Source organism: Mytilus californianus, unplaced genomic scaffold (genome assembly GCF_021869535.1).
Source record: "Mytilus californianus isolate M0D057914Y unplaced genomic scaffold, xbMytCali1.0.p SCAF_3, whole genome shotgun sequence".
Lineage (NCBI taxonomy): Eukaryota > Metazoa > Mollusca > Bivalvia > Mytilida > Mytilidae > Mytilus > Mytilus californianus.
Window position 1 is genome coordinate 45,005,284 of NW_026262679.1, and position 24,911 is coordinate 45,030,194.

The 24,911-nt window shown below is 33.4% G+C and overlaps 1 protein-coding gene across 1 annotated transcript in view; it reads right to left on the reverse strand.

Moving 5' to 3' along the window:
- LOC127734662 (biotin--protein ligase-like) overlaps window positions 1-24,911 on the reverse strand; it is a 60,222-nt gene that overhangs the window by 20,687 nt on the left and 14,624 nt on the right. Inside the window, exon 9 of the mRNA XM_052244653.1 lies at window positions 22,513-22,673. Coding sequence (XP_052100613.1) covers window positions 22,513-22,673 — 161 coding nt within the window. The remainder of the gene's footprint in view (window positions 1-22,512; window positions 22,674-24,911) is intronic.

Sequence of the window (24,911 nt, forward strand, 5' to 3'; positions counted from 1 at the left end):
AACAAAGGACACAGATGGATTCATGACAAAATTGTGTTTTGGTGATGGTGATGTGTTTTGGTGATGGTGATGTGTTTGTAGATCTTACTTTACTGAACATTCTTGCTCCTTACTATTATCTCTATTTATAATGAACTTGGCCCGGTAGATACAGTGGAAAATACTTTGTAAAAATTTACAAAAATTTACAAAATTTATGAAAATTGTAACTAGAGGCTCTAAACAGCCTGTGTCGCTCACCTTGGTCTATGTGCATATTAAACAAAGGACACAGATGGATTCATGACAAAATTGTGTTTTGGTGATGGTGATGTGTTTTGGTGATGGTGATGTGTTTGTAGATCTTACTTTACTGAACATTCTTGCTCCTTACTATTATCTCTATCTATAATGAACTTGGCCCGGTAGATACAGTGGAAAATACTTTGTAAAAATTTACAAAAATTTACAAAATTTATGAAAATTGTAAAAAATTGACTATAAAGGGCAATAACTCCTTAAGGGGTCAATTGACAATTTTGGTCATGTTGCCTTATTTGTAGATCTAACTTTGCTGTACATTATTGCTGTTTACAGTTTATCTCTATCTATAATAATATTCAAGATAATAACCAAAAGCTGCAAAATTTTCTTAAAATTACCAATTCAGGGGCAGCAACCCAACAATGTGTTGCCTGATTGGTCTGAAAATTTCAGGGCAGATAGATCTTGACCTAATGAACAATTTTACTCCCATGTCAGATTTGCTCTAAATGCTTTGGTTTCAGAGATATGAGCCAAAAACTGCATTTTACCCTATGTATTATTTTTTAGCCATGTCGGCCATCTTGGTTCGCGGGCGGGGTCATCGGACACATTTTTTAAACAAGATACCCTAATGATGATTGTGGACAAGTTTGGTTAAATTTGTCTTAGTAGTTTCAGAGGAGAAGATTTTTGTAAAAAATTACAAAAATTTACGAAAAATGGTTAAAAATTGACTATAAAGGGCAATAACTCCTTAAGGGGTCAACTGACAATTTTGGTCAAGTTGACTTATTTGTAGATCTTACTTTGCTGAACATTATTGCTGTTTACAGTTTATCTCTATCTATAATAGTATTCAAGATAATAACCAAAAACGGCAAAATTTCCTTAAAATTACCAATTCAGGGGCAGCAACCCAACAACGGGTTGCCTGATTGGTAAGAAAATTTCAGGGCAGATAGATCTTGACCTAATGAACAATTTTATACCATCAGATTTGCTCTAAATGCTTTGGTTTCAGAGATATGAGCCAAAAACTGCATTTTACCCTATGTACTATTTTTTAGCCATGTCGGCCATCTTGGTTCACGGGCGGGGTCATCGGACACATTTTTTAAACAAGATACCCTAATGATGATTGTGGACAAGTTTGGTTAAATTTGTCTTAGTAGTTTCAGAGGAGAAGATTTTTGTAAAAGATTACAAAAATTTACGAAAAATGGTTAAAAATTGACTATAAAGGGCAATAACTCCTTAAGGGGTCAACTGACCATTTTGGTCAAGTTGACTTATTTGTAGATCTTACTTTGCTGAACATTATTGCTGTTTACAGTTTATCTCTATCTATAATAATATTCAAGATGATAACCAAAAACGGCAAAATTTCCTTAAAATTACCAATTCAGGGGCAGCAACCCAACAACAGATTGTCCGATTCATCTGAAAATTTCAGGGCAGATAGATCTTGACCTAATGAACAATTTTACCCCATGTCAGATTTGCTCTAAATGCTTTGGTTTCAGAGATATAAGCCAAAATCTACATTTTACCCCTATGTTCTATTTTTAGCCATGGCGGCCATCTTGGTTGGTTGGCCGGGTCACCGGACACATTTTTTAAACTAGATACCCCAATGATGATTGTGGCCAAGTTTGGTCAAATTTGGCCCAGTAGTTTCAGAGGAGAAGATTTTTGTAAAAGTTTACGGACGACGGATGACGGACGACGGACGCAAAGTGATGAGAAAAGCTCACTTGACCTTTCAGGTCAGGTGAGCTAATAAAAGGAAATTTTGAGTTTATGTCAATGAAACAGCAACTTTGGACCTAGGTGAGACAAAAAGAGGTGCAGTTTACTAAGAAATACAAATGTAACAGTACAACTAGTGATCTACCACTGAAGTTTTCTGAAATATTATAATTAAAAATACTAGAAGGCATGGGAAGAATAAAAGTGCAATCAAATCCCTCAACATACCTGCCAACATTTCAAAATCTCCATGGGGGATTTAAAGCAGAAGAGGAATATATCCTCCTCTTTTATTGCCATAAGTGTTTTTAGTCTACTACTATATTGTTTGAATGAGTATGTACGTACTTAAATATCCTTTTAACTCCTTTAAATGCCTGTTTTAAGGTGTTCAGTTTATAAAATAAAGAATTTCAAAATTCAGGTCAACATCTCTCATGGGGGATATCCCCCATAAATCAGGATAGTTGGCAGGTCTGCCTCAATTTGTTTTCAAAATCAGTTTGACTTTGGAAAGGTGAGTTCAAGGTTATCTTCCTACAAATTTAAGTACGTCCATCCCTCAATAGTAAATAAAATGTCACTATACAAACTAATTTAGCCACTTAATTGGTAATAATTGTCAGAGAAACAAAAATATGGATATTTCTAGAGAGATACATGACAAAAAACATGCAGACTTCCGTGTCTGAACGTAATTTTTCATATTTAGTGGTTAACAAATTTGCTATATAACTGAATAATATTGCTTACGATTATGGGTTAACTAACATGATGATAAAAAATACTATGAACACTCTATCTAAAAGTATAAACAGGAAAAGGGTTTGGTTATATCAATTGATTTTATTTCTCTCTAAACAAACCTCTATATAAACACTACTAATATGGAGAAGATTCTGAGGATGAACACATTACCATTTCCCATGGTGATTTATATTCACTCTCCCATTATTTATTAGACAGACTCTATAATCATCATAATATAAGTATAAATCTGTAATTAAATAAGTACAAAGCAAATACCCTACATAAATCACGTTTCATGTCAATAGCAAAGCAATAAATTTGATATCTAGTATCTAACCTGCATTCATTTGAGTAATCATAAAAGGATAAATTCTATTAACATTCTGATATCAATTAAAGTATATAAATGTATAACCAAAAAATATCTTGATTAACTATTTGTATTTGTATTAGCTTTTTGCAAATTTGTACTGAAGATGTGTTTTCACAGAAGCTTGTTTCCAAGTAAGTCTTTATACATTTAATATACTGAACAGGATAATAACTAAAACACACATGTGTACAAGAAGGAGAAAAAGTTATGGATCATAGAAAACCTGACTGTCAAGTGTGAACTACCTTTACACAAACTAACAACACCAAACACAATGTCCTTGAACTTGACCTTTTAACTCTTTTAACTGGTAAAAAGAATCGGGTTCAATTTTAGATGAGCAAAAGAGTACTACTATTCAACATGCAGATTCTGGTGAAAGAGAGGAAATTGTCTTCTAGACCTGTATTATTCTAAAGTCTTTGACAAAAAAATAAATCTTTGTTCAGAGAACATATAGTGCTTCCTATTCCTTGACAACAGGTCCTATTAATAAGATTTCTAATACGAAAAACCTGTCTAAGCCACATCATGTATTGTTTAGATTAGACAAGAATTCAGTTTACACAGGTTTTACACTAGAATATTACTTCAGTTTACACAGGTTTCTAGATCTGACTTTGTAAAGTTCTCATTAGACAGGTTTTACTGTCCAAACTTTGATTCTTGGATCTAAAAACTTGTTCTATTACTTTACAATATAACAAAATAGAATATAAAGGCTCCTTGTGAGTTTAAATCAAAATTACAATCTTTCATAATCTTTCATCAATAATTCTCAAATTAGATGGATGAATGGATTGTTATCCAAAGCCCAGTGGCAATATAAATAAATAAATGCATATTTCGATAAAAACATGTTAATTCGATATGAATATGAACCCTGCCTTGTAAGTTGACCAACACACTGGACCCAATCTTTAATATGCTTGTTCACAAGTTAACAGTCTGCAGAAGACCATGTCACCATTCACAGATGCATTATTCATTTAGACTCTGAGGTGACCAGTCTATGTTCTTACTCCTAAATGCTGTTTGAATATTGGAGAAGTGGCAAATACTGATTTTCAAGTCTTTTATTTGACCCATTCACCTGCCTTTGAGAAGAGCAAGCTATCACGAGTCCATTCGCATCTATGAAATATTCAGATGAGGGCTGTTCTCTTGCAGAATATCAGAAAATAACTACAAACTGTTCTTCAGTCTGGAAATGATTTAGGATCTTAAAATGACTGAATTTCTCTTTTCAATTTTACTTAAAATGGACTGTGAATCTAAAAATTTGTAATCATAATCTATTCTGTATATCTTATTGAATAAATTGCTTCACCGAGCGCAGCTGGATACGACTGCAGAGGTCCAACCCTGAACAGTTGGGGCAAAAATGGACGCAATATTTGCGCTTGATACAGGTCTGAATTTGGATTGTAATTAAATATTTGACACATAAAAGGTTTCTGACACAGAATAACTGTAATCAAAGAACTTAGAATTGGTTATATGATTTGAATTTATATTCAATTTTTTGCTTTTGTGCAATACACTTTGCTTCACTGAGGTGACCAGTCTATGTTCTTACTCCTAAATGCTGTTTTGAATATTGGAGAAGTGGCAAATACTAATTTTCAAGTCTTTTATTTGACCCAGCCACCTGCCTTTGAGAAGAGCAAGCTATCACGAGTCCATTCACATCTATGAAATATTCAGATGAGGGCTGTTCTCTTGCAGAATATCAGAAAAAAATTACAAACTGTTCTCCAGTCTGGAAATGATTTAGGATCTTAAAATGACTGAATTTCTCTTTTCAATTTTATTTAAAATGGACTGTGAATCTAAAAATTTGTAATCATAATCTATTCTGTATATCTTATTGAATAAATTGATTCACCGAGCGCAGCTGGATACGACCGCAGAGGTCCAACCCTGAACAGTTGGGGCAAAAATGGACGCAATATTTGCACTTGATACAGGTCTGAATTTGGATTGTAATTAAATATTTGACACATAAAAGGTTTCTGACACAGAATAACTGTAATCAAAGAACTTAGAATTGGTTATATGATTTGAATTTATATTCAATTTTTTGTTTTTGTGCAATACACTTTGCTTCACTGAGGTGACCAGTCTATGTTCTTACTCCTAAATGCTGTTTTGAATATTGGAGAAGTGGCAAATACTAATTTTCAAGTCTTTTATTTGACCCAGCCACCTGCCTTTGAGAAGAGCAAGCTATCACGAGTCCATTCACATCTATGAAATATTCAGATGAGGGCTGTTCTCTTGCAGAATATCAGAAAAAAATTACAAACTGTTATCCAGTCTGGAAATGATTTAGGATCTTAAAATGACTGAATTTCTCTTTTCAATTTTACTTAAAATGGACTGTGAATCTAAAAATTTGTAATCATAATCTATTCTGTATATCTTATTGAATAAATTGCTTCACCCAGCGCAGCTGGATATGACCGCAGAGGTCTAACCCTGAACAGTTGGGGCAAAAATGGACGCAATATTTGCACTTGATACAGGTCTGAATTTGGATTGTAATTAAATATTTGACACATAAAAGGTTTCTGACACAGAATAACTGTAATCAAAGAACTTAGAATTGGTTATATGATTTGAATTTATATTCAATTTTTTGCTTTTGTGCAATACACTTTGCTGTTCAGAATTTACCCCCCCTCCCCTCCCCCCACAAAAAAAAATAAAAAATTTACCCCCCCTTTTTTTTGCTTTTGTGCAATATACTATGCTGTTGCGTATAAACACCCCCCCCCCCCCCCCAACCCAACCCAACCCACACTTTTTTTTGCAAAAAAAATAATATTTGAAGAATTTTTTTTTTTTTAATTTCTGAAATCTGAAATGAGAAAAAATGACCCCCCACAATTTCTTTTGACCCCCCCCCCCTTATTCCCCCCAAAAAAGTATTTCCCTCAAGATATGGTCATAATCTCAATTCAAATTTCCAATGGAGTTTGCAACCATAATTACCAATTTAAATTTCGCAAAGTGCTAACTTAATCTATTTTATAATAGAATTTAAAATATGGTGTCAAATCTTTCATATGGATTTTTTTGTAAAAAAAATAGATGCAACAGTTGCAGATATTTTTACTGGTCTTCCTTTATAAATATGCATTTCTTTAAACATGATTTAAAAGCAGTGTAAGGGAGGTAATCGTTGTATTTGGATTACCTCCCTTACACTGCTTTTAAATTGTCTTAATTGTTCATTAACCAATACTTTATACATTATTTAAAAGCAGTGTAAGGGAGGTAATTCAAATGATGTATTTGAATTCCCTCCCTTACACTGCTTTAAATTATGTTTTGTACTAAAGTATTTGTCCATTAACCAGGACACCCTTGTTTTTCCCCCTTTTTTGCCCCTAATTCTAACCATCCCTTTGTGGTATGGGAACTTGTGGTATAATTTCAGAGAGATCCATACACCATTCCACAAGTTATTGTCTGGAAACTAGAAAAATGCTTATTTTTGGCCCCTTTTTGGCCCCTAATTCCTTTACTGTTGGTACCATAACCCCAAAAATCAATCCCAACCTTCCTTTTGTGGTATTGAACCTTATGGTAAAATTTCATAGAAATCCATTCACTTAAACTAAAGTTATTGTGCGAAAACCAATGTGTCTTCGAACAACGACAACAACAACAAAGCCTTTGACGCCAACGTCATACCAATATACGACCACAAAAATTTTTTGCGGTTGTATAAAAATTAAAGGATTGCTACAGGGATAATGTCACCCAGTGCCTCAAAACTTATAAAACATTAGGAATGACTAGATTTATGTTTTTGCAAATCTCTGCATTCTATAATAACCATAATTCAAATTAATAGAAGAGATTGTGTTCAGAAATATTCTGAAATATGACTTACTATTCTACTATTTTATTCACATGTCAGAAACAGTTCAATATTGAATGGAAAATATTGTGCTGAACTAGAATAATCAGCTAACATGCAGAGATAGTACTGCGTGTCTATGTCATGAAGCATGTTTCTCATTGTAGCTTATTACCAATCACACTGCAGGTGACTAACGATATTATATATTGCACTGCTGAGAGATTTCTTAAATCATTATCAAAAATTATTGTGAAAATTAAAAATGTCATTCTTTTGTCAACAATAATTTTATACTGTCTCAAATTGTCTTTATATAAAGAAAGCCATTTAACGGCAAATTTCTCGTTAAGCGCCATGCTGGGTAATCCTGGTAGTAATTGTTTTGTTTTTTGCACAAACCACATATTGTCATGTCATAACTGGATCTTTGTCTTTTCATTAGTGTAAAAATATCTAGACTTGTTCTCAAAGCAGACATGGCCGATCCTAAGTTTTGACCAAATTAAGTAAAAATTAAAAGTACTAGCTTATTAAAAAGCTTTTCTGGTTGAATTTACTGGTAATTTGATAAGATATATGAATAAGTGTAGCAAAAATATTTCTCTTTAATAAAATGAATAAAGAAAACTTAATAGAATTTCATCACAAGTGTTGCATGGAATCCCAATTGTTAGGTGTGTTAGTGGTACAAAACTCTCAATCTCCTTATGGGGTATATTAACTGTGAGCTCTACTGATATTAGCTTTCCCTATGCATGTATCTTTTGAAGGGGTTAATGTCAGTAAGACAGGGACCTAGTTTCACAAATAAACAAAAACAACATCATTTCATACATGTCTGGCGTAAATATAAAATTTCAATCCTGGTATCTATGATGAGTTTTTCAATTATAGAAAAGTGTCTGTACATATGTTAAGCTACAGTCTAGAGAGGTGTGAATGATTTCAACAGGGCTTACCAAGATCTTTGGATCTTAATAAAGGTATTATCACCATTAGGAACCTTTTGCTTGATACTTCATGGCAATAAGAAAGAGTTAGAGTAATTGTAGAGGTAGTTAATGGTATAAAGTATAAAAATCTGTTTCTAAAAGAAATTAAACAGTAATCAACACATTAAAAACTACCTATCTAGATAAAGTATCAGCAATGGGGAATAGAAGAAAATAAGTTAAACCTTAAATTAGAAATAAGAAGATGTGGTAAGATTGCCAATGAGTCAAGTACCCATAAAGGTCAAAGGGCAAAGATGTAAACAATTACAGATCACTTTCAATGATGAGCAAAACTTATACTGTATAGTACATTATAAGAGTCCTGGTAGACAAAATGTGAAACAATTATAAAGCGAAAAACAAACAAACCATGGATTACAGATTCTGACTTTGGAAAGTCAAATTAAGAATGGTGGAGAGTAATACAAATTTGTGAAATCACAAACTAACTTTTGAAAGTCAAAGACAAAATTCACCAATAAAAAAAAAGGTAAGGAAATGTAGTATTTTTTGTTGCTAATCAGACAACTATCCACAAATATCAAAGGACAAAGATGTGAACAGCTCATTTTACAGTTTACCATTATTAGCTCTCTGTTGTCAGCCAATTAGAGCAAAAATTGAATAAATCAGTAAATTAAAAGGAGTATAATGAAAAAATTAAATACACTCAAGCTGCTTCTGACAATGTCATGTAAATTTGAGGCTGTACAAAATGTTTACAATTGTTCAAACCAATGAAATGCTATTAATTGAATTTCTATGCTTATTTGAACCTCAGGAGGGTATTCTTAATATCAGCCTATCCTGTGAGACCCTGCTTAAGTCTTTAATATTTTTATTTCTATAACTGGACACAAAAACATTTATTGGATTCAATTTTTCTAATACACTTTTGGGTTTTGACCAGTGACCTTTAACCCCAATGGTCAATTGGGTCATATTTCAATGAAAGTAAAACCCCATGCCAAATTTGGGAAATCCTACCATTTCAAAGTGTCTGGAATTTTTACTGTCTGCTTCTCAGCAGGTGATAAATGATTATATTCTATAATATACCATAATATCATGAAAAAAAGTGAAAATCATTATATTCTATAATATCTTGATAGACTGTGTTCATTTTGAAATCTTAAACTGGGTGGAAGCTCAATATTATAAAAAACACTTTTAAGTACAAAATAATTGTTCTATATATTTGAAGAAAATGGATGTTTTCCAAATATATTTTTTAAATAATTTTATTTTATTACCGGTAGTATTCCTAAGCTTATAACATTTAAATATACAAGTATCACTTAAAGGTCTAAAATGATTGCAATAATTTTTTAGATTGTTCTTTGCCATTAAACATATAATCTATAAACATGGCATGATTTTTTTAATACACCTACATCATTTGGACTCTGATGGATAGTTGTCTCATTGGCAAAAATCTCTTTATTAATTACAAGTGTGCACACACTGAAATGTCTTGCCTGCTTTACTACCATTGATTTTATGTTGATAGCCCTAATAAAAAGTTTTTACTACAAATATCATGATCCAAGAAAATGAGGTCTAGGTCAGTTAAACCAAGCCAGAAATACATGTACACCTTACAATCATTCCATACATTGAATATAGTTGACCTATTGCTCATAGTATACAAGAAACAGACCAAACCATGAAAACTTTATATTGACAAATGAACTACGAATATCAGGTCAAGGTCAGATGAACCCTGCCAGACAGACATGTACACTTTACTATCAAATATAGTTGACGTATTAAATATAGTATCTAAGAAACAAACTTAACTGAGAAAACTTAATATTGACCATGGAACCATGAAAATGAGGTCAAGGTCAGATGATACCTGCCAGACAGACATATAAACCTTACAATCATTCCATACACCAAATATAGTTGACCTATTGCTTATAGATTAAAAAAAACAGACCAAAACACAAAAACTTAACATTGAGCAATGAACTGTGAAAACGAGGTCAAGGTCAAATAAAACCTGCCAGACTGATATGTACATTGTAAAATATTTCCATACACCATATGTAGCTGACCTATTGCATACAGTATTAGAAAAACAGTCCAAAACACAAAAATTTGTAAGGGTTCCGCGGAACCCAGTGTCTCGCCTACTTTTGTTGTTAATCGAAGGCTCAACAAAAATGAGGAAAAAAAATAATAACAATATTCCTTTCAATACTATCTTTTGATTGTAAGAAGCTTCTGTCCAAGTTTGGTAAAAATCCAGGATAGTTTATGAATCTAATAAATGTTTTAAATCTTTAACTGCAGACTGTATGTAATGTTAACTGGAAGAAAAACTAAGTCCAATTATAAGTAAAATACAGATAAACAGTTACAAAATTTTAACAAATTTTCCTTCTAGATACTAGCTTTTGATCAAAAACAAGCTTCTGACCAAGTTTGGTACAAATCCAGGATAGTTTAAGAAAGTTAACCACAGAGTGAATGTAATGTTTCCTGGCAGAAAAACTAAGTCCATTTATAAGTTAAATACGGAAAAAATGGAATTTTGTTTTTTTTAAATTCACTTCTGGATACTATCTTATGATCATAAACAGGCTTCTGTCCAAGTTTGGTAGAGATCCAGGATAGTTTAAGAAAGTTATTAAAATTTTAAAAACTTTAACCACAGAGTGAATGTAATGTTTCCTGGCAGAAAAACTAAGTCCATTTATAAGTAAAATACAGAAAAACAGGATATTTTTTTTTACAAAATTTACTTCTGGATACTATCTTATGATCATAAACAAGCTTCTGTCCAAGTATGGTAGAAATCCAGGATAGTTTAAGAAAGTAATTAAAATTTCAAAAACTTTAACCACAGAGTGAATATTTGTGGACGGCGCCGCTGCCGACGACGGAATGTAAGATCGCTATGTCTCGCTTTTTCGACAAAAGTCGAAGGCTAGACAAAAACTTAACTTTAACCACTGAACCATGAAAATGAGGTCAAGGTCAGTTGACACCTGCCAGTTGGACATGTACACCTTACAATCATTCCATACACCAAATATAGTAGACCTATTGCTTATAGTATCTGAGATATGGATTTGACCGTGAAAACTTAACCTTGTTCAATGATTCATGAGAAGAGGTCGAGGTCAAATGAAAACTGTCTGACAGGCATGAGGACCATACAAGGTATAAAATTGAGAATGGAAATGGGGAATATGTCAAAGAGACAACAACCCGACCAAAGAGCAGACAACAGCCGAAGGCAACCAATGGGTCTTCAACGCAGCAAGAAAATCCTGCACCCGCAGGTGGTCCTCAGCTGGCCCCTAAATAAAATTGCGTATTAGTTCAGTGAAAATGGACGTCACACTCAACTCCAAAACATATAAATGAACTAAAATTAAAAAAACATACAAGACTAACAAAGACCAGAGGCTCCTGACTTGGGACAGGTGCAAAAATACGGCGGGGTTAAACATGTTTTGTGAGATCTCAACCCTCCCCCTATACCTCTAGCCAATGTAGAATAAAGAAACACATAGCAATACGCACAGTAAAACTCAGTTTAAATGCACATACCAAATATAGTTATCCTATTACTCATCATAAAAGAGAAATTAACATTACAAAAAATCTCAACTTTTTTTCAAGTAGTCACTGAACAATGAAAATGAGGTCAAGGACACAGGACATAAAACAGAGGGAAACTTCATAACATAAGGCATCAATATACAAAGTATGAAGCATCCAGGTCTTCTACTTTCTGAAATATTAAGTTTTTAAGTAGTTAGTTAACGCCACAGCTGCTGCTGTCGGATCACTATCTATGTCAAGCTTTCTGCGGCAGAAGTGGCAGGCTCGACAAAAATTACAAGAACAATAAATTGCTAAAACTTCAAAATACAATTTTTTTGCAATTTGTTTTTTATAAAATATCCCTGGGTTGACCTTTAAATATACAAACATTATCAAATAGTTGGAAATAAATGAAATAAATTGTCAGATTGTCCTGTGCCACAGTGCCATAAATTGTGATATGCCATTATTTCTGTGAATTACACAATCAACACAGGCTTCCTGTATAATAGTCCTTATATCAAATAATCAGCAAAGTTAAGATGGTGTAACACCAATATAATATCCTAATGCATGCTATAATTTATAGTTCAATCAAAAAATTATCTAGGGATTTCTTCAAAACGCTGCATAATTCCATCAAAATATGGTGTATATAATTGGTATTTACTTGTAAGGAAATTATTCACTACTGGGATTGTATCCTTCTAATGGAAAATTTACACTTACTATATTGGCATTTATATTTACAAATTCATGCTCTTATGGTATGGCATTTATGGGTGTAAGATCAAATAAGTAACATTCAAAGTTATACATTTACTATTGAAAAAGTACACCAGGACCAAAAATATTTCTAGTCAAGTTTTTTAGAATACTGATTCATGATATATTTCTTTTCTAATGAATTTAAATCTAAATAAACTGCTTCACTGAGCGCAGCTGGATTCGACCACAGGGGTCCAACCCTGAACAGTAAGGGCAAAAATGAACACAATATTCAAGCTTGATACAGGTCTGAATTTGTATTGTAATTAAATATTTGACACATTATAGGTTTCAGACACAGAATAAATGTAGTCAAAGAACTTAAAATTGGTTATATGATTTGAATTATATTCAATTGAAGATTTCTTGCTTTTGTGCAATACACTGTGCTGTTGCACAATAATTAGTAAATCTGTTTTCAAACTATATACAAAGAATTAAATCAATTGTTTCTTTGGAAAATTGATAATTTCTTAAATCTTGAAGAAAAAAATTGACTCCCCATAATTTTTATTTACATTAACTTGTAAAAATATGTAAAAGTTTCTAAGTCAATGAACCAAGATCAGGGGTGGGGCTATATAATCTCCATGGAAACGATACTTGCAAATGCCAATAAATTTGCATACCAAATATCATTGACTTAACATTAGCAGTTCATCTTAAACTTATCTAATCACAAACTAATACATGTAAACTAAGCAAAAGTTTCAAAGTAAATAGACCATGACTGAGGGAGCGGGGCCAAATATTCTCCATGGAAATGAGATGTGCTAATGCTTATACAACTGAACACCAATTAACATTGGCCTACCACTAATGGTTCCCCTTGAACTGACCTAATCACAAACTAATACATGTTAACTTAGCAAAATTTTCAAAGTCTATAGACCATGACTGAGGGGGCGTAGCCAAATAATCTCCATGGAAATGAGATATGCCAATGCTTATACAACTGCATACCAAATATCAATTACCTACCACTAGTGGTTCCCCATAAATTGACCTAATCACAAACTAATACATGTAAACTATGAAAAGTTTCAAAGTCAATAGACCTTGACTGAGGGGGCGGTGCCAAATAATCTCTATGGTAATGAGATGTGCCAATGCTAATACAACTGCATACCAAATATCATTGACCTACCACTAGTGGTTCACCATGAACTAGACCTAATCACAAACTAATACATTGTTGACGCCGCCGCCGCCGACACCAGAAACAGCATACCTATGTCTCGCTTTTTGACTCTGTCAAGGCGAGACAAAAATGCTTGTTGAGCCCTTTTTGGCCCCTAATTCCTAAACGGTTGGAACAATCACCCCCAAAAACAATTCCAACCTTCCTTTTGTGGGATTGAACCTTCTGGTTAAATTTCAAAGAGATCCATACACTTAAACTTAAGTTATTGTCAGGAAACCAAATGTCTTCTGACTACGACGACGACACAGATGACGACATGAAAGCATTATACGACCCCAAATTTTTTGCGGTCGTATACAAACTAAAAGTTTTTTCACTATTTTGATTGGGATTACATGTTTATGATGTTGAGCATTGTATGCAGCCTTATTTCTGAAATGAATGAGAGAATTTTATTCTTGTTTCAAAATTCCAATACAAGAGAAAATTTTAGTTTAATATGCCAACTACATTTTATCAAAGCAACATAAATGCTATGAACCAGCCAATCACTCTTTATCACAAATTGCAGCATATCCATACACGAAAATTTTTACATTAGATTACTGTGGGTTCATTATGTTATTTTTTGTAGAATTTCAATTTTCATGGATTTTGTGGGCATGGGTCAACCCTAAATTCAAATGTTCAACAAACAACAAATTTTCTATAGGCTTGTATGAAGACTTTGGCATAACCTTGAAATCAACAAGCATTCTGAGAGTATTGCATGGCAATACATAGTCCCCTACCGGTAAAAAAATCATTTTACTGGAACAAAATGCTAACTTGTTCTATAACTTGTCATGGTGTAAACAAAAAGTAAATATCATGTCAATATCTTCAAGCATGACTAAAAACAGTATAGAAAAATGATTATATGAGTGAAAAAAACATTAGATGTGATTAATAGTTCTCTAAAATTAGATATGATGTAATACAGTGTATATCTATTTTCAAATTATAATCAAATATAATTAATAGTTCCAAATATTTTTTCTTTCATTTGTCACAAACTAATATAGATTTGTAACTTATCTATAAAAAGACAACAACTTTTATCTACACAATGTAATGTATTGAAATATATACATTAATAAAAATAGATTATTATCTAATTAAAGGATTTCTCTTCATCATTTTTATATATATATATAGGATTCAGAAAATTAATTTATACTAAATAACAAACAAACCTGCCAAAAAATTCTTCAAATAATTTAACGAAGAATGTCTTTTAAAAAATGAGTTATCTCCCTTTGTACAAAAAATATGGTTTAACATAGTACTCTAACATTAGATATGGTCCATAACTCTGGACTAAATCATCAGACTGGAACAAAATTTGAACTTGATCTATAACTTGTCATGATAAAACTATATACCAAATATCAAATCAATATCTTCAAGAACAAAGAAACTAGAGGCTCTCAAGAGCCTGTGTCGCTCACCTGATTCTACTTTTGTTTTGGAAATCATGTTAAAATAGATTAAAATCATAACAGATACCCTAATAATGAGTGAGGCCAAATTTGGTTTAATATTGGCCCTGTAATTTAATAAAAAATCCTGGTGGCCATCTTGTACAGTAAATCAGCAACAAAGTAGCAACACTTCATCAGCACCTCATAAGAAACATTTATGCCATGTTTGGTTTCATTCCATTCAGTGCACCTCTAGAAGAAGCATTTGTATGTATTTCCAATAGGATCTTCTGCTAAAGGAAGTCCCCCGCTGGCGGCCATCGTGGATGAAGGATCAGCTTCAAAGTAATAACACTTAGTCAGCACCTCATAAGGAACATTCATGCGATGTTTAATTTCAATCCATTCAGTGGTTCTCTAAAAGAAGACATTTGTATGTATTGTCCTTAGGGTCCTTTGTTAAACACTGTCCCCAGCTGGTGGCCATCTTGGATGATGGATCGGCTTCAAAGTAACAACACTTGGTCAGCACTTCATAAGGAACATTCATGCCATGTTTGGTTTCATTCCATTCAGTGGTTCTCTAGTGGAAGACATTCGTATGTATTTCCCATAGGGTCCTATGTTAAACTAAGTCCCCCACTGGCTGCCATCTTCGATGATGGATCGGCTTCAAAGTAACAACACTTGGTCAGCACCTCAAAAGGAATATTCATGCCATGTTTGGTTTCATTCCATTCAGTGGTTCTTTAAAAGAAGACATTTGTATGTATTTCCCATAGGGTCCTATGTTAAACTAAGTCCCCCGCTGGCGGCCATCTTGGATGATGGATTGGATTCAAAGTAACAACACTTGGTCAGAACCTCATAAGGAACATTCATGCCATGTTTGGTTTGATTCCATTCAGTGGTTCTCTAAAAGAAGACATTTGTAAATATTTCCCATAGAGTCCTATGTTAAACTAAGCCCCCCGCAGGCGGCCATCTTGGATGATGGATCGGCTTCAAAGTAACAACACTTGGTCAGCACCTCATAAGGAACATTCATGCCATGTTTGGTTTTACTCCATTCAGTGGTTCTCTAAAAGAAGACATTTGTATGTATTTCCCATAGGGTCCTATGTTAAACTAAGTCCCCCCTGGCGGCCATCTTGGATGATGGATCGGCTTCAAAGTAACAACACTTGGTCAGCACCTCATAAGGAACATTCATGCCATGTTTGGTTTCATTCCATTCAGTGGTTCTCTAAAAGAAGACATTTGTATGTATTTCCCCATAGGGTCATATGTTAAACTAAGTCCCCCGCTGGTGGCCGTCCTGGATGATGGATCGGCTTTAAAGTAACAACACTTGGTCAGCACCTGATAAGAAACATTCATGCCATGTTTGGTTTCATTCCATTCAGTGGTTCTCTAGAAGAAGTTCAAAATGTAAAAAGTTAACGACGACGACGGACGACGACGACAGCCGCCAAGTGAGGAGAAAAGCTCACTTGGCCCTTCGGGCCAGGTGAGCTTAAAAAGTGTGGAAAGCTGATTTGCCGGACTGACGGATGGACAGACGGACGGAGTGCAAACCTAAAGTCCCCTTCAACTTCATGGGTAGGGGACTAAATATCCATGAAAATACAATTGCTCTTCAATCCATGAAAATCAGTATCCACAAAAAATAACTGAATCAACATTACCAGTACAAATGTTTTAATCTCTTTTGAAATGAATATACATGGTCTTGGGAAATAAAGTATAACAATTCTAACAAGAAAATTATTCTATACTTTCTCATCAAACTGTATGTATTAGAATTCGAATCAAGTGTCCTTCATTGGTGCCTCAACTTAGTCAGGAATGTTTATATACCAACACACATTCTTTTCATTTAAAATATCTTTATTTTTCATGATAACAAATTTTCTGTCAATTCGTGTTAATTGAATACATTTTTGATATTAGGTTTTATCAATTGTGAGGAATCCACTGTGACACGTTTTCATTGATGCAAGATCTACCATCTTGGTCATCTTGGTTATTAAAGTGCTTTATTTAGTTTCATTAAGCATGGGTAGATAAAGGTTATATAAAAAACAGACATTGTCATCCTAAGTAAGTGTCAGACACATTACTGGACAGAATATTAAGGTGAAATAAATGATTCTTAATTGAATTTGGCATGTTTTTATGACAAAAAAACTAATAACTAGGAGATTAGTATGACAGAGCCCAAAAGCCAGATCATAAAATAATGTCAATCCCTAAACATATGACAGTGCTTGCATAATTAGTAGTCTAATTAATAGAATAATTTTACATTCAATATTTGTTGTAATGGAAAATGCCGGTCATTAACTTTTACACTTTTGGCTGTGGCAAAAAAGTGCAATAATAATTTTGCATAGTCAGAATGAATAAAGCTTTGTACTATTAATTCATGAGGTAAATGTTTCCACTACAGCTGGTTTAGCATACTAAATCTAACCTTACACCTAGTTCAATACAGGTGGGTCAACTAGATTAGGATTTTAATAACCACCAAAATATGAAATGAACTGGTAAATTAAATTTTTGGTCTGATATGGTTGAAAAAAATATTTTTTCACATAAATATATATGGTACTAAAGTTCTAGGTATCATGTCACAAATCAATTGTTTAAAAGACTTGTGTTAATTATATCTTAATTTTGCTCAGGAATCCATACCAATAACTTGATGAAATGATAATTTAACAGATAAGTAAGCATAAGTACAAAATCTATAAATAACTTCAGGAAAAAAGATGATACTAATGGGGCAATACATTAAAACATAAGTTGCTGAAAAAAAGACAACACATTGCCAAACAAACCACGCTTGACAAAACACTACACCAATAACTGAGACAGCACAAACCAAACAAAAACCAGGGATGAACACAGGTGCTCTAGAGGGGCAAGCAGTTCCTACTCCAATATAAAGCTTATACATTTGATTTGTGAGTACTGTAAAACAGCCCATGAACTTAGTAAAATTATTCAATTTATGACAATTAACAGACTGATGAAAGTTTTCTCCATAGACCAAGTCCTAAAATGAAAAATATACAAAAAATAGGGGGATGTAGGATAAACAACAATTAAACAGCAACCCAACGGCACAAATACACCAAAGGTTTCAAGTATATTGACCTCTATATATTATGATAGTGAATTAGATTTTCTAATACCAAACTTTTGTTTTTTATGCCCCACGACAAAACGTTGAGGGGCATATTAATTTATCCCTATCCATCGGTCTGGATATAGATACATGATTTGTCCGGCTATCTCCCCCTACAGTTATTGAGCTTCAGCTTTAATATTTTGTAAGATGTTTCTACACGTAATAGAGGTGTGCATGTCAACAGGATTTTGATTTTTTTTCAAATATTCTCAAAATGCCAGGTATTTGGACTTAGTCATATTTTTTTTAACTAAATGTCAGAAAGTGGAGTGATAGATATTCACAAAAACGGGTAGTTGCACTTCATTTCCTTCTCACTTGCTATATAATTGAAAACATGGTTTGTACTACTATAGTTTAATGTCCCTAATGCATAATAAGATTTTTTAGTGTTGTTAAATACGTAATCAATACTGGAAATAGAAAGTTGAACTTGGTGACTACTAAAACTGGAAAGTTGAAACCTTTTGGCTGGTCATTCAGTCCTGCAAGTCTGGCCTTTGTTAGTCTTGTATCATTTTTAATTTTAGTTTCCTGTGTATAATTTGGAGTTTAGGATGACATCCATTATCACTGAACTAGTATACATATTTGTTTAGGGGCCAGCTGAAGGACGCCTCCGGGTGCGGGAGTTTCTCGATGCATTGAAGACCCATTGGTGGCCTTCGGCTGTTGTCTGCTCTATGGTCGGGTCGTTGTCTCTTTGACACATTCCCCATTTCCATTCTCAATTTTATTTAGAATAAAAAGTAAAAGATAGATCATCATACACAGTGTTAAATTTATAATTTCTTATGGTCAGGTAGGGGCATCATTTTTGTCTAACAGACAGCGCAACAATTTCAAGTTGTACTTCAGCATCACTGTTTGTCAAATCTAAAGTATGTAGAACTATATTCATGCATTGTGACTTGGATGGAGAGTTGTCTCATTGGCACTCATACCACATCTTCTTATATCTATATATGGCAGAGCAGAGGGACGGGGGTTTTATCCATATCTTGTTTAAATAACAAATGGATCAGACACAAGTTTTACAACTTAGTATCTTAGTCTTCTCTCAAACAGGAGTTGTAGAAAGTAGATAGTACAAACATAAGGCCATTTGGAATATTGTGGATAGTTGTCTTATTGGCAATCATATTATATCTTCTAATCTTTATAAAAAGATAGATGACCTCTGAAAAGTAAAATTCCTTCATCAGCATTGGATACAAATTTTAAACCAGATTGACAAACCAACAATCATTGAACACTTAAAAGCATATTTAGGTTAATATGCTTGATTCCAATCGTTATCTTTCCGTCAATGTGTTTGGTTTTAGGTGACATTATTTGACGTCATTTGTGCGTTTGTTGGGCATAAAATCTACGTCAGTACTTTGAGCTAAGGGACAAATATTTTAATGGGGATAAATTCCATATGACTGCTTCTATAACTGTTTTTAAATGATAAAATTAATATATTTCTTTAGGCAGGGTCGGATTATGTACATAAGAATAAAGATGGGTGTTTGAAAAATGTCAAGCTGTCACAATTACTTTATCAGTTCAAAGATGCAGGGATCCAGTTAGCCCATAAAATGTTTAAAATACATGAGAAATCAGAGTATAGTAAAAGAGTATTTCTGGTAATGGAAATGATATATATTAAACATATTGTACTAGGATTACTGAGGGATGCTACCAGACAGGTCAATGTAGTACAGATATCTTACTTGTCATAAATCCAATTTAAAATGGTGCCATCTGGTAATCAAGACTATTAAATATGTATCATCTACGTCAGACAACCCATGACAAGTACTATCAGAGGAGCAACTAATCATTCTTCACTAGAATAAACTGCATATGTTGCAAATATGGTAATGGATGACTCTTGCGTTATCAATATTCCCCAAAGAAGAAATGCTATACAGATATTTTATTGAAAATATTCAGATATGGGTTATGATATCAAAAATAGTTAAACTAACTCTTGTGATTATCTCCAGGAGTAATAAGTCAACTTTATGAATGTTGTTAATTTTCCATTATAGTATATCTATGGATATTTTATTGGAAAGTTTAAATCAACATTATTTCTTTTGAAGGACATTAAATTTTCTGGTTATGAATGATTTAATATATTTGTACCATAATAAAAATGATATGATTTAAGTACTTTTAAGTATTAATGTACTTGCAGTACGAATGTTACAGTCAATCCACAGTAAGATTATTAATCCATACCAAACTGTTTAGTTATGTAAGCATTCTTTCATTCTTGCATGTAGAATTTTCTAAAAACCCAAGTATATTTCTAAGGAAATAAAACGGTATGGCAGATTTGTCATGGAATTCCAACACTAGTCTTTTTCATTCAAAAGGAAACAGCAAATCAATGTAAAAGGTTCACTGTTTTATTCACACTTTGGTATATCATAATGTGTTATGTTAATCTGACGACATGTCTTCCACAATACAAATTTCTAAATACAAATTTGAGCTATGGTCAAGGTCATGACAAACCTTTGGGTTATAATTTAAATTGTGATAAGATGGGTTTATACCCTGGTGGCAACAGCGATGTGAGGAGTTTGAGATGTTACTGGTAATATATCTACCTTGTCACAGCAAGTAGAAGCCATAATGTGCATCATCACTTGCGAAAAAACCTTGTGGCTAGAGCAGTCATAGACCATTACAAGCCAGTTGAAAATAATTTATTATCAGCCATTTTGATAGCGTCGCTGACTATGAGCATGCTTTTATCATATGGAAGGTGTGACACCTGGAATATAAACCCAACTTAGAAGTACCTCTTGGACCTCTTGGACCTAAAAGTTCATTACCAAGATATGTGTAAGACAGTATATATATAAACAAGTCTAAATTGAAAACAACGTTCAAACCTATGATTGCGTTGGATAAAAACCGCAATTTTTATACGTGTGCATGCAAAACAAATTTCTTGGTAGAGGGGTCTAAATACAGCACAAACAACATTTTCAAAAAGACCTAAAAAGTGAAAAAGTATATTTTAACAAAACGCATTTGACTATCAGGTCGAACAACGGATGTTCTTAAACCCTGCTGACTGCCATTGGCGATTGCCAAATATATATATATATATACATTGTATTTACCGTATGTGATTTTAACCTTCAAGATATGACCTTATTTGGGCAACAACTGTGTAAAGTATAACTCAGATCCTAGTATGCAGAACAAAAAAATATGTCTGCAACACCATCCGTCAAATGACCTTGACCTTTTGTGCCATTGAGTCAATGTGTGACTCACCATTGACTCATGGTACTCATAGTACTTTTACCAAAGCAGAAACTATGAAATAATTTCCATAAATGAAAAAGGAACATAGGACACGGGACAGACATATAGCTGGACAATGTGATACTTATATAACCCCTTACCTCCTATACAGGGATGTATGTACAATAAGTTATTTACAAAGTAAGACAATATACTTTCTATATAACAGATTCATTAACTTGGAATTCCACAAATAACAACATTTATAATTATTCTGAAACTACAAGTATGATACAATTATTGATATAGGATAAATACAAAATGTACTAGCATGTCTAAGAGATATCTTAATCTTGGTGTAAAATATGGCACAGTTATTCCTATAGGATAAAAATACCAGTATTGCCATAGGATATCCAAGTCTTAATGCAAGTTATGATACAATTATTCTTGTTGGAAAGATACCAGTATTGTTGTATGATAGCTTAAAATAAGTGTAAGGTATGGTACTGTTATTGCCATTAAATAGAAACTAGTTTAGATATTGAAATCTTGGCTTTTTACACCTCCCTCCTCCTTTGGGAGCTGGGGTATAATCATCCTTTTGGGATATTTGAACTTTCATTTTACTTTTAAGGAATTAAGTCTATGTTTCTCAAAAGGTTTTATAAAATACAAGCCTGGTCACTTTTATTTATTTATTAATTTGAATCCAGGTAAGTTATGATCCCAAGTCCTTTCCTGGTAGCATACTTGAAAGTTGTCTGGTTCCCAAAATAGAGACAAGGATTTCAGATGCTCAAGGACATGTGCTGCTTCCTAGTAGTGTCCTATTTTCCCCCTTAACAGAAGGGATGCCAAATGCTGACTGACAGAATCTTCTTAAATAGCAAAAAGGCCCAGTAGCTTCCTAACTGTCCAAAATAACACAGACAGTGATGTCATATGCTGACTTAGTGATGTTGTTTCACTTATTTAATGGCTAAGTAGTGTTCTGGTTTCCCTTTACACAACCAGGCATCTCAGATGTCATTGGAAGGATCCAGTCTATCTTACCTGATAATCTGACAGTGAACTGGTTCTCTCCCACTAGACAGAAATATGATGATTTAATTATGAAACATTATGTCTTTCTTACCTGATAGTCTGGCAGTGTTCTGATTCCCTCCACCACAGCCAGGGATGTCAGGTGTTGCAAGTAGGATGCTGCCTTTCCTAAATGGCTCCCTAATGGAAGGCACACGTGGATTGTAAACATAGCACATCCAGCAGGACTCAACCAAAAATTATCTCCCCTTCCTAAAGATAGAAGGAATCAACAGATTTAAAGGAAATTGTAAACAATACACAACCAGCAGGACCTAAACAAAAATTATCTCCCCTTCTGAAAAATAAAAGAAATCACCAGAATTAGATAATAGTAAATAATACACTGCCAGCAGGACCTAAACAAAAATTATCTCCCCTTCCGAAAAATAAAAGAAATCACCAGAATTAGATAATAGCAAATAATACACAACCAGCAGGACCTAAACAAAAATTATCTCCCCTTCCGAAAAATAAAAGAAATCACCAGAATTAGATAATAGTAAACAATGCACAACCAGCAGAACCTAAACAAAAATTATATCCCCTTTCCTGAAGAGGAAAGAAATCAACAGAATTAAAGGTAATGGTAAACACAGCATATCCAGCAGGACTCAACCAAACATTATCTCCCCTTCCTAAAGATAACAGAAATCAACAGAAATAAAAGAAATAGTAAACATAGCACAGCCAGCAGGACTCAACCAAAAATTATCTCCCTTTCCTGAAGAAAAAAGAAATCAACAGATTTAAAAGTAATAGTAAACATAGCACATCCAGCAGGACTCAACCAAAAATTATCTCCTCTTCCTAAAGAAAAAAGGTACAAATATCAACAGTTTTAAGTATAAACTTAACATCCAAGATTAAACAAAATAAAATCATACATTGAAGATTTATATACCTATTTTTGGTACAGTCCTGTAATTCTTAACTGGATGCATCTTTACATAAAGTTGAAAAAGTGCACACTCTTATGTCTTGTCTGCTTAATTGATTAAAACAGAAATTAAATTGACAGAATTTGAGAAAAAGGCCTTGCTACTACATGTATTCAGAAAACTAAACATTAAACATTAAGAAAACCTATGAAAATGTGATCAAGGTCGGGTAACCTTGTCAGACAAGCATGTTCACCTTAAAACCATTCTCAAAACCAAAACTAGTTAACCTGTTATTCATATCAAAGTAGAAACTGATCTAAGCATGAAACAAGAGTGCACATGCTGAAATGTCTCGCCTGTTTTACTGACCATTGATTTCATGTTGAAAGTCTTAAAGATAAAGGTTTTACTACAAGTATCACATAAACTTAACATTTTTAAAGATCCATGACAATGAGGTCAAGGTCAGATAAAAACTGTCACACAGACATGTACACCTAACAATTATCCCATACACCGAATAAAGTTGACCCATTGCTTATGGTCATTGAAAAACAGACCAAAACACATCAACTTAATGTTAACCAATGAACCACGGAAATGAGGTCAAGGTCAGATGATACTGGCTAGACAGATGTGTACACCTTACAATCATTCCATACACCAATTATAGTTGACCTATTGCTATTAGTATTTGAAAAACAGACCAAAACACAAAAACTTAACATTGACCAATGAACCATTAAAATGAGGTCAAGGTCAGATGACACCAGCTAGACAGACATTTACACCTTATAATCATTCCATAGACCAAATATAGTTGACCTATTGCTTACAGTACTTGAAAAACAGACCAAAACACAAAAAATTAACAATGACCAATGAACCATGAAAATGAGGTCAAGGTCAGATGAAACCTGCCAGTCTGACATGTACCCCTTACAATCATTCCATACACCACATATAGTTGATCTGCTGTTTGTAGTATCTGAGAAACGGACCTAATCACTTAATTTTAACCTTGATCACTGATCCATGAATTGAGGTTGAGGTCAGGTTAACCCTGTCTGACAGACAAGTAGACGTTGCAAGGAACCCATATACGAAATATAGTTATCCTATTACTCATAATAAGTGAGAAGTTCACTGACAAAAAAGCTGTAATTTTTTTTCAAGCAGTCACTGAACCATGAAAATGAGGTCAAGGACAATGGGCATATGACAGACGGAAACTTCGTAACACAAGGTATATGCATACAAGGTATGAAGCATCCAGGTCTTCTAGCTTCTGAAATATAAAGCTTTATACAAATAGTTTACGCCACCGCCACAACCGCCGCCGGATAGTAATACTATGTCTCGCATACTGCGACTTTAGTGGAAGGCGAGACAAAAACTATGACAAGCATGGAAATTTAACATCGATCACTGAATTATGAAATAAAGTCAAATCTAGGTAGGTGACAAATGTTATATGAAATGTACAACTGATGGTCATTATATAGATCAAATAGATATAACCTATAATGAATGAAAGAGTGACCTTTTAAAACACTGATATGAGTAA